Consider the following 11,540-nt stretch of genomic DNA (forward strand, 5'->3'; position numbering starts at 1 on the left):
TTTCTGGCAAGGGAGACATCAGGCTATCTGATGCCATCTCCCTATCCTCAGTTTTTCATGTTCTTAAGCTTAGTGCTAACTTGCTTTCAGTTAGTAGTATTACTAAGAATCAAAATTGTTCAATAATCTTTTTTCCTGATCGTTGTGTTTTCTAGGATTTAGAAACAAAGAAGGTGATTGGGATTGGTCATGAGATAAATGGAGTCTACTTGCTTGAACATCCATAGGGAAAGCAAAGTGAAGTTGGAAAATTGTTTGTCTCTCAGTCTTGGAGTCAGATTATGCTTTGGCATAATTGATTAGGTCATTTGTCTTTTGGGTCTTTGAAGAGTCTATTTCCAAATTTATTTGACTTAGTCCAAGTGTCTAGTTTGAAGTGTGAAAGTTGTGAACTTGCAAAACACTATAGATCAACTTATCCTTTGAGTAATAAAAGAAGCAACATTCCTTTTGAAATTGTGCATATAGATGTTTAGGGGCCATATCATACTTCCACCATGGGGGGTACAGATATTTCTTGTTATTTGTTGATGATTATACCTGCTTCTCATGGTTTACCTTATGTACTATCGAGATAAGGTCCTTTCTCTGACCCAAGCTTTCCTTCGAATGGTTCTAACCTAGTTTGAAACCAAAATCAAAATTATTAGATCTGATAATGCCAATGAGTACTTTGCAAAACCATTGGCATCATATCTCCTAGATCATGGGGTTATTCATCAAAGCACCTGTCCTCGTACACCTCAGCAGAATGGGGTTGCTGAGAGAAAAATAGGCATATCTTAGAGGTAGCCAAAAGCATCATGCTCAATTCTAATGTTCCCATACACTTCTGGGGGGATGCAATCCGTACATGTGTTTACCTTATTAGCAAGGTTCTTTCACAGGTTCTAACACATGAAAACACCATTCAGCCTTCTGTATCCAGACAAGGACTTATTCACTATTCCCCTCAAAACTTTTGGGTGTACTTGTTTTGTTCAAATCCTTGGACCTTATCGCTCCAAGTTTGATCCCAAAGCTACTAAATGTATTTTTCTTATGTATGCACAAAATCAAAAAGGATATTGCTGTTATGAGCCTGTTTCAGGGAAACATTTTGTGTCAATGGATGTCACAATTTTTTAGGATATGCCCTACTATCATACGGCTTCTCCTCAGAGGGAGAGTAGTGAGGAAGGAATTTCAATTTCAGCCCCAAAAGTCCCTTTACTTGTCCCAGTTAATGAAGGGGAGCATCGTGAAGAGGGTTGTCAAAAGTGTAGGGAATTAAGTGTGTATCACAAATAGTGGTGGAGGCAGGTTGATTTCCGTCCTCAACAGCAGTCCAGGTCGGTCCCAATATCTTCTATAGCCCTAGATCTAGACATTACCATTGCCTCCACTGTTAAGCCCATTATAGCAGATACTTTGCTTAACACTGTTGATCCTTAGCCTCTTCTTTCAGATGACCTTGATCTTCCAATTACAATTCGTAAAAGGAAGCATCGTTGTACCTCATCCATTGCCCGTTGTATCTCCAAGTTTCTTTTCTATGATTGTCTCTTAGAATCCTAGAGATCTTACCTGACATCTATTGCTACTATTTCTACACTTAGAATAGTGCAAGAAGCTCTATTGATACCTGAGTGGAAGGAAGCAATGAAAACAGAAATGGATTCTCTTGTTAAGAACAACACATGGGAACAAGTTAATCAATTTGAGGGAAGAAATCTATTGGATGCAAATGGGTGTTTACTGTGAAATATAATGTTGATGGTTCTATAGAGAGGTATAAGGCCATATTGGTTTTAAAGGGTTTCATACAAACCTATGGCATATACTATATGAGAACCTTTGCACTAGTTACAAAGATGAACACTATCAGAGTCCTACTATCTATTGCTGCGAACTTCTCATTACCACTATTTCAGATGGATGTTAAGAATGCTTTCCTCAACGGAGACTTGCAAGAAGAGGTATATATGGAGTTACCCCTTGGTTTTTATAGTACAAAAGCAATAAAGAAAGTTAGCCTATTGAAGAAGGCTTTATATGGACTAAAACAATCTCCGAGAGCTTGGTTTTATAGGTTTAGACTAACTTTGGACAAATTTGGTTACATACAGGCTCGGTCAAATCACATTATCTTCTTTAAGAAGACAAACTCTTCTTTGACCCTATTTGCTGTCTATGTGAATGACATTGTGATAACAGGGAGTGATACTAGTAAGATTAAATCTCTTAAACATCTTCACAAGGAATTTGAAGTGAATGACTTAGAGGAACTACACTATTTCCTGGGAATTGAGGTATCTTGATCTAAGCATGGAATTTTTATCTCTTAGAGAAAGTATGTTCTTGATTTATTGGAGGAAACTAGAAAGTTAGGAGTGAAGCTTGTTGATACACCTATTGAGCTGAACCATAAAATAAGTGCAGAAAGTGGAGAACCTCTTGAGGACAGGGATATGTATCAAAGGCTGGTTGGGAAACTATTTTCTCTTTGCCAAACTCGACCAGATATTTCATATCCTGTCAGTATTATTAGTTAGTACATGCATTCTCCTAGGACCACTCACCTCCTTGCAGTAGAAATGATACTTGTTTACTAGAAGAGATGTCCAGGGAGGGGCATATTCTTCAAGAATAGTGGTCACATGAAAATAGAAGTATATATAGATGCGGATTGGGCTAGATGTGTTGATGATAGAAGGTCTACCTCTGGGTATTGTGCATTTGGGGGGGGGGGGATCTTGTTTCCTAAAGAAGCAAGAAACAAAATGTTGTTGCCCGCTCCAGTGCAGAAGCAGAATAATGATCCATGGCTAATGGTGTTATAGAAGTGTTATGGCTGAAATCCTTGCTTAGTGAGCTGGAAATTGATTATGAGAAACCTCTAGTGTTGTATTGCGATAACCAAGCTGCAATTAATAGTACTCACAACCCAATATACCATGACATGACTAAGTATATCGAGGTAGACAAACATTTTATCCGAGAGTGAGTTGCATCTCAAGAAGTGTGTTTCCCTTATATTGCCTCAAACATGCAGTTAGATGATCTTTTTATTAAAGCAGACACAAAAAACAAGTTGGAGACAGATTTATGCAAGTTGGGAATGATAAATATCTACTCCCAACTTGAGGGGGAGTGTAGAGAGTTAATAATTTTAGTGTGTGTGTGGTTCCAGCCCCACACTTATTTTTATTTTGTTTATTTCTTTTCTTATTACAGCTGGCCGGATGGGCCTTGTTTATTATTTGCTTTATTAGTTTTTTATTTTAAGTAGGGGTATTAGAGTAACTCCTACCTTTGTAAGATATATATCCTTTCTCTTTTTGAATTACATCAAACCACATTTTTGTTCTATTTATTTTTATTCAAGTACAACCAACATGAGACCTTACCAACTAGCCGATTGGCATCTTTCATTAGAATAAACACTTATTTTTAAAATAATCACTCCCAAGCTCTGCCTAAAAAATTTAAGAACTTTATCTCAACTTTCCATTTCTCTTATTTTTGTATCAAAACAAACACAACCTAAGGGGTGATTAATTTAATAGTAAAATCCAAGGGGGAGGTACAAAATCGATGGAATGTAGGATCCAATAGTAAATTTGATTGGAGACCATATTAGCTGAACACAATGGCTGTGAAACCGAATCACCAATAGTAATGCATATAACCCACAACCACTCAATCTCTCACTTAGGATATCTGACATGGGGCATTATAATTAGTTCCACAGTCCACACCCCACTCTACAGCCACTGTGTTCAGCCAATCTGGATTTATTTGATTGACATTCCTAACCAAGATTTGCAAGGTAATCTGTCATTCCTACTTGTTCGCCCTTCCATGGATGTGCTTGGCCACAACTGCATTGTGATATGCTCTTTGACTATGTTGAGGATGCCTTCCATTATCGTCTGGATTTTCAATTGTCCTTTTCTTTTCTTTTTTTTTTTTTTTTTTAATGTTTTCAGCTTTGCAACTTCCTCGAACATGAAACCATTATAATAAGTTACTGTGCATCAAAATCCAATTTATAATGAGATGACCAATGAATAAATTGAGTCTCTTTCAGCCTTATCACTCCCTCGAACATGAAACCATTAGAATGAGTTTTTGTGCATCAAATTCCACATCATAACGAGATAACCAATAAACAAAAGGTAGAGTCTGAAGTCTTTGGTGATGATGTTTCTATTATTTCTATAGAACCCAAATGATAGTGGAGATTATTCTCAGAAGGAACCTCATGCTTTGTTTGGTTTTGATGAGGCCCATTTATGCTGCCCAATCCCCAGCCACCACGTGTTCTTTAACAGAACACCTAAGGAAACTCATTGCTGACTCGAACGGCCTGGCCATCGACCCAACCAACTGGTCTCAACCGAATACCTCCCACACAATATAATCTCAATAAGAAAAAATTGGAATTATAGTTGCAGAAGATAAATGCAGTCGAACCAGAGCTCACATCAGCGCCCCACAATCACCTCAAACCACATCCCAATCCATTGGAAATCTCTTGATGATAAGTACGGAAGATATTTCTAATACATACTGAGATGCGCATTTGGCCTGTAGGTGCCCTCTGTGAGGCGCTGCTGTGATCTCGTTGAACCAGGCATGTTTGGTTTATTCTCAACGAGTTATCTCTTTCTCTTTCTATCCATAAGAAGGGGAAAAAATTGGAGAACCATCACTAAACAGCTAAATACTTTCTACTTTAAATATGTTAGTTGTAAGTTTATACATGATACAAACATTAAAAAGAAAAAGACAAATGAGTTCTTAAGGGAATAAGAGAGAGAGAGTATTCCAGAAGTTTCTAAGCATTAGTAACAAATAAGGTTAAAAGTATTGTTATGTATCGGCGATACATATTGTATTTGCGCCTTTCTAATATACCCCTATAAGAGTGTATCGGGTCAGGCCATGGTTCAGAAAGTAGATGAGACTTAAATCGATTCTTCTGAACCAGTTTTAATATAAATAAATAAATAAAACACAAAAAAAACACTAATATAGGCCAATATGCCCTATATTAATATTTAGAACCTTGGTAACAAAAACAATTGAAATAGAACAATTCAGACACACACAGATTTACATTATTCAGTTCTTAAACCCTAACAATCCAAGCCCTCTGCAACTTTATCCCATTGGATCATGGAGAGGAATCATAATTGAAATTCAAGGCACCAACACAATAATAGGGTTGAGACTGGGCAATTGGGCATGTGCTTCACTTGCAAACCAATGGCTTATTCTATGTAATAGGCAACGACTCTCGGTTCAACTGAGGGGATGTTTGGAATCGTGGCCGTTTTTCAAAAAAATGGTGCCACATCGGATCCACATGCCCATGTATCTTATTGTTTAGTTCAGTTAATTATTAAAAAAATGGGCTTATCGATTCCTTGACGAGCATGATACCTCCTCTATAAATAGGTGAGACACTCCTAAAAAAGGTATGCACACTATAACCCCTGTTCTGCCTCTACCTTGTCCTCCACACACCTTGGGGCTCTTTGACATTCTTGTAAGCATATTCGGAAGCAGCTTGGTTTGCATGACCTCCTTAGCTCATCTGGTTCCTGAAATTCTCTCTCTCCATCTCATTAGTTGCTAGGATTTTGATCGCAACAGGTTTGATAGAAAAAAGAGAGAAACAGAAAATTGAAAGAAAGTTCCTAAGGATTTTTGAAAGTGACAAGCATATTCCTATCACTTTAAAAGGAAAAAAAATTTGCTTGTTTTGCCATCCACAAATAGGTGAAACAAAAGTGAAGATAATGGTAGTATCAAGTTTATCGTCCTGATCTGGGACAAATGCTGTCATGAGTGGAAAAAGATTGCCAACAAAGCTGCCTTTGCTAGAGTTGAAGTTCTCTTCTTGGAAAAGGATCTAGTTCTTGGCCTTGCACCCATAGAGGTGGGATGGCAACCTCAATCTCTCAAGTCAAGCTTAAGAATTAGAAAGTACAGTCATACCTGTTTCTTTTTACATTGATAAGAAATATGTCTTCACTCCAACAAAAACCAAAAATGTAGAAAATTATTATTATGATTTAGGTAATACTAAAAAAAAAAATACAACATAAGGTTGTAAAGTTTGCTGATGCATATTATATCAATGTTTTAAACTGTTGTTGACCTGGGCAGTTGAACTGTTAAACCTGTCACTCGGAAGTAAAATCAGATTGATTCAATTATAAACCCATAAAATCCTTAAAACCTGTTGACCTAGGTGAGCGAACCGTTAAATCGTTTAACCTGTTAACCATGCAATGCTTCAATCAACTGTATAAAAAAGAAAAGAACAGATGGGGAGAAAGGAAAAACAAACAAAATCAATACAACAGAGGGAAAAATTGGTTGGTTGCTGCAATATATACTTAAAAAGTGAAAATTGTAGCAGAAACAATCACATGTTTATGAGAAACTTTGAGAGAACAACAAGGTTGAGCAATTGGTGAGGAGAGAGAGATAGACAGAGAGCATGTTGACAATAAACAACATTAGCGGAGGTAGAGAGAGAATAGACATCACTAGCAGAGAGAGAGAGAGAGATTACCGCTTTACCAATGGCAAGAATGTTAATCGGTGGCGTTGGTTACCTCTTCGTTCTTTCTTCTCATTCTACAAAAAAGTATAAACGATGAACTTTGACCTAATATTCTCATTGAAGGGTTTAGGATGTTTATTGGTTCCATCCAAGTGCTGTATTCCTGTATCTATTTTAGTGGGTTGATTTGTGCAACCCAGTGGCCCATCATCCGGACAAAAACCGGATCAGTCTCCAGTTTCGTTTTTAAAACATTGTATTATATGATTCATGTCATGACTACCCTTAATAAAAGACCTCTCGAATCCAAAAACTAATAACTCAAGATGCATCTATTTCTGCTATGTTTATTAGTGAGATAATTAATCTAGTTGTCCATGATCTGAAGGCTCTTGTAGCGAGAGCCCAGTAGAGTATAAATTATTGGATGATTAATGATTCCCTCTCTCAATACAGAATCAAACTTGTCAAACAGCATTGTCACAAGCATGATAATTAAGAACTGTGAACTTCCCAACTCCTATAAGACTGTGTTTGGTTTGACATAAAATAAGAGAAAAAAGGTAAGCTGAAGGAAGGTTTTTAAAGAAATTTCACAACAAAATTTTGTCAAGGACCTACTGTGTTAACTTTCTGTTTCTCTCTTATTTCCAAGTTGAGATCTTCTGCCAACAAAATATGTTCCAACCCTCTACTAACTAGATCTAACATCGCACATCTCACTATGAGACTGAGACCCACCATAAAAGTGGGACCTGCCATGAATGAGATGTGCAGTGTGAGATTATGATGGTAGAAGGTTGGAACATGATTTGTTGGCAGGTGATCTGGACTCCTTATTTCCTATCAAACCAAACATAGCCTAAGAGAAACTCGAAACCTCCAATGATGGAAAATAGTCAAGTTCCATGTCTGCATATATAAACTTCATAGAATAACTCAATAAAGACAATTTAAAGCATTTTAACCTTTTAGCAGTTACTTCTCATTTCTTAATCTTCTAGTCAATCAAGTATTGCTTTTGAGTTTTGACCTAGGGCTGAATAGAGATCCAGGAGAAGTTAGTTGGCATAGTTTCATAGAGCTTGTGGATAAAGACAAGGCCCATGGACCTGTTATCTTAGAATGCAAAACTCTCATTTAAGTCATTGCAGATGATAAACAATTGCTAGTAATGCAACATCACATCTGTTACAAGTATATCTTTAGCTTCTTAAAGCTTAAAAGCCTCCAATCCTTGCCTATTTGAATAAAACACTACCCCATGTTCTAATTACTTCATAATGTTTTTTCTTACACCTCCTTGGGGAATAGGTTTCCACCATAAATAGGTAGACATGAACTTCACATAAATACAATACCTTCAAGCTTTAACGTTCCCATCTCATAAGAATGAAGTAGATAGCTCTTGAAAAAAAAAAATAAAACATTTCCAATCTTAGTTAAAATCATCAAAGATTAAAGGTCCAAATTCTAACTTCAACCACCTTCAAATGACTAGAAAGAGAGGTTCTGAAATATTTGGTCTCACAATGAATCTGCACCATAGGTTAGTTGATTTGGGAGCTTGTATTATGAATACATTCTTGATAAAAATGCAACAACAGTACAGAAATCACCAAAATCATAGAAGATTACTGAAGTCGCCACATGAACAATGGCCATTACTGAATTTGTGAAGTCGTTTGCTGTCCCTAATGACAATTTTCCTTCCAGTAAATACTGAGATGAACTTAACAAAACTATGACAATCCCTACACATACTAATATTCTTGATAACCCGTACATGTGCACCTTTTGGCATGTTTAATAAGCCAAAAGCAATTGCCAATCTTTCACTGTGATGTACAATAGAAGAAATTATCTTCTCATCATCTTCTTCACCTACTATTTCTAAGCTTCTTTTGGAAACATATCCCAGGTTTTTTGCTTTGGCAAGCAAGTCCTCCAATAAATCATATGCCTGTTCACTCTGAGCAAATGATTTATCATCAGGTAGAAAGGAATAAACCTTATCTTTAATGCAAATCCAGCTGCAATCCTTCAACCATCCAATCTTCTCATCTCTCATCATTTTTCTCACCCTCGAGACATCCTTCCATCTCCCAGCTGAGAGATACATGTTTAACAATAAGACATAAGTCTCAGCATCTTTGGGCTTAAGTTCAAGTAACCTTTCAGCAGCATAAAATCCCAACTCCATATTCCCATGGCTTCTACAGCCAGCTATCAAAATTGACCATATAACCTCATTAGGTTCAAAATCCATTTTCTTGATAAAATCAAAAGCTTCATCTAACCGTCCCAACCTCACAAACATATCGATTAAGCATGCATAGTGGTCCATCACAGGATTGATCCCATACTCATTCTTCATTATCTCGAAGTAACTCAGTGCCTCCTTTACCATCCCAGCATGGCTACAAGCTGAAAGAACACCCACAAAAGTAATCTTATTTGGTCGGACCCCTGCCAACCTCATATCCTCGAAGAGCTGCAAAGCCTGGTAAGATCGACCATGCTGCGCAAAACCTGTGATCATTGAAGTCCATGATATCAAAGTTCTTTTGGACATTTCTACAAAAGCTTTGCTTGCCCTTTCAATGCTTCCACACTTGTTATACATGTTTACCAGTGCACTTCCCACAACAACATCTGACAAGAACCCAGTTTTCATGGCCTGGGCATGGATTTGTTCCCCTTGTTCCAAGGCCACCATATTACTACATACGGTTAAGATACTTGAGAATGTGAATAGATCAGGTTTCATGTTTGATCGGTTCAACTTGAGAAAGATGTTTAGTGCTTCTGTTCCACTATGGCGAACTGATATATCATCTTTTACACAATTCATCATCTGGGCATGGCCTGCAATCAGAGCATTCCAAGTGACCAAACTAACAGTCTTCATTCCACTAAGCGATTTCTGTGCTCCATCAATCCATCCACATTTCAGATACAAATACATAATAGAGTTTTTGATGGGTAGGTTTGATTCATAGCCAAGTCTAATACTCAACGAATGGATCTGCTTCCCAACACCCAAAGTCTGTATTATGCAACACAAGCTTAAGACACTAGTAAGTGTGAACTCATTCGGTCCAGTATCTTCTGAAAGCATCTCAACAAAAAATCTCAAACCCATCTCAGCTTGACCATTATCACCACAAGCAGATATAGCCGTGGTCCATGAAATGGTATTCTTCTCTGGGATCCTTTTAAAGGCTTTAACCGCAGACTCGAGGTTGCCACATTTTGAATACAAGCTACAAAGTGAGTTCCCCATACTTGTATCATATTCAATCTGGTACTTAATAATATACCCATGGACTTGCTTCCCTAATTCAATACAATACAATGATGAACAAGCACTTAGAACAGCCCCCAACGTGTAGTTTGTAGGATAAGCGCCAGTTTCCAATAATTCCTGGAAAACCAGGATGGCAAGTTCAGGTTGTGAATTGTGAACGTAACCTGTTATCAGAGCCGTCCATGTCACAACATTCCTCCGAGGCAATTTGTCAAAAATCTTCCGGGCAGCTTCCATGGTCCCACATTTTGCATAGACATTAATGAGGAATGTCGTGATAAATAAATCTTCATAAGTTCCAGTCTTTATGATATGGCCGTGGATGATTTGGGCGTCTGAGACTGAATTCTCGTCTATGCTTTCTTGCAAGAGAGGAACATAGAATGCCGATTCGATCTTGGTGCCATCTTTCAAAAGAGAAAGTGCTTCTTTGATGTCCATACATGATGGATCAGGTTTTTGATCCGATTGGGTGGTAGTATAACTTTTATGATGGGAGACGCTCCGACTCTGAAACTCAAGACGTAACCCTAAATCAGAGATAAAGAACGAGTAAAAGATTTTATCACTAATGCAAATAGCGAAGCATGTTCAATCCAATGTACAATATTAACTGAACATGCATTCAAGCTGAACCCATGAGTATTTGCGAATTCGATAAATTTGTTTAGAGAGAGAGAGAGAGAGAGATCCCAAGAACCAATACAGAGCTTATCAGAGTTCAATAAGCTCCATTAAGTGTCACTGATGAATCAGAATTTAGCCTATCGTGTGCTATGTACAATTGGGCACAACAGAAGAATTGAGTAACATAAGATGTACATATAAACAAAATTCTATAAACCTTAAAGTTTTGACAACCAATTATGCAGAACTCGGATCATGTCCTTCTGTAAAAATTCTGTATTTTCTTTGATTTATTAATCGATGTTGAAATAAATTCAAAGTAATGTAAATTCGCTAACCTTTTCGCTTGCAAGAGAGCTTGGGGAATATTTCCTGAACTCGGGTTCGAACTTGAGAGAGCCCGTCAGAACGACAGAAGGCAGAGACGCCATGGAAGGTGGAAAAGGCGAGGTAATAGATAATTACGTTATCCAAATCTTTTTTTCTCGTTTTATTATCTGTTGCTGGTCTATGAGTCTATCTGAAAGTACGTTATCTTCATTTGTAATGATTTCGGGATAAAAAGTCAGAGAAATTGTGGAGGGAAGAGAAGGGAAGTTTTTCATTCTTGTTGATCGTCGGAATTTGGGAATCCGTTAAACACAGTCCACAGGCCCAAACTCGACCACCACTGACACCCAGGATCAGGATATTCCCGAAAGTAAGGATTACTGGATTAGCCCTGTGACGTAGCCACAAGCCACGTAGGATTGTAGGTGACAAATAAAAAATTTGTTTCATGAGCTCTCTGTTCACTCTATGCCAGTATGCCTCATTCTGCCAATGAATATGCGCCATGGGTGATGATCTCATTTGACGGAAATGGCCTCATTGAATAACTCGTGGAAGCCCTGCCGCACCTGACATAGACACGGTTAAGGGTCTGTTTGGGAGGGTTATGTGCTTGATTGAGCTGCGTTGATTGAACCCCTTTTGGGAGTTGCATTAAATTGACCCTGTTTGGGAAGGCTTCTGCGTTGGGGTGAGTTGTGTTGATTGAGC

The 11,540-nt window shown here is 37.7% G+C and overlaps 1 protein-coding gene across 1 annotated transcript; it reads right to left on the bottom strand.

The window, feature by feature from the left end:
• Window positions 1-7,975: 7,975 nt before the first annotated feature.
• Window positions 7,976-11,161, bottom strand: LOC148876525 (pentatricopeptide repeat-containing protein At4g14850-like). Its single transcript, XM_088941135.1, has 2 exons — window positions 10,838-11,161; window positions 7,976-10,382 (listed from the first exon to the last, which is right to left on the bottom strand). The coding sequence occupies exons 1-2, from the start codon at window positions 10,928-10,930 to the stop codon at window positions 8,187-8,189; spliced, it is 2,289 nt and encodes a 762-aa protein (XP_088797261.1). The 5' UTR covers window positions 10,931-11,161; the 3' UTR covers window positions 7,976-8,186.
• Window positions 11,162-11,540: the final 379 nt, after the last annotated feature.

Source organism: Nelumbo lutea, chromosome 1, assembly GCF_056320005.1.
Source record: "Nelumbo lutea isolate HS-2025 chromosome 1, American lotus-T2T, whole genome shotgun sequence".
In the NCBI taxonomy this organism is placed as follows: domain Eukaryota; kingdom Viridiplantae; phylum Streptophyta; class Magnoliopsida; order Proteales; family Nelumbonaceae; genus Nelumbo; species Nelumbo lutea.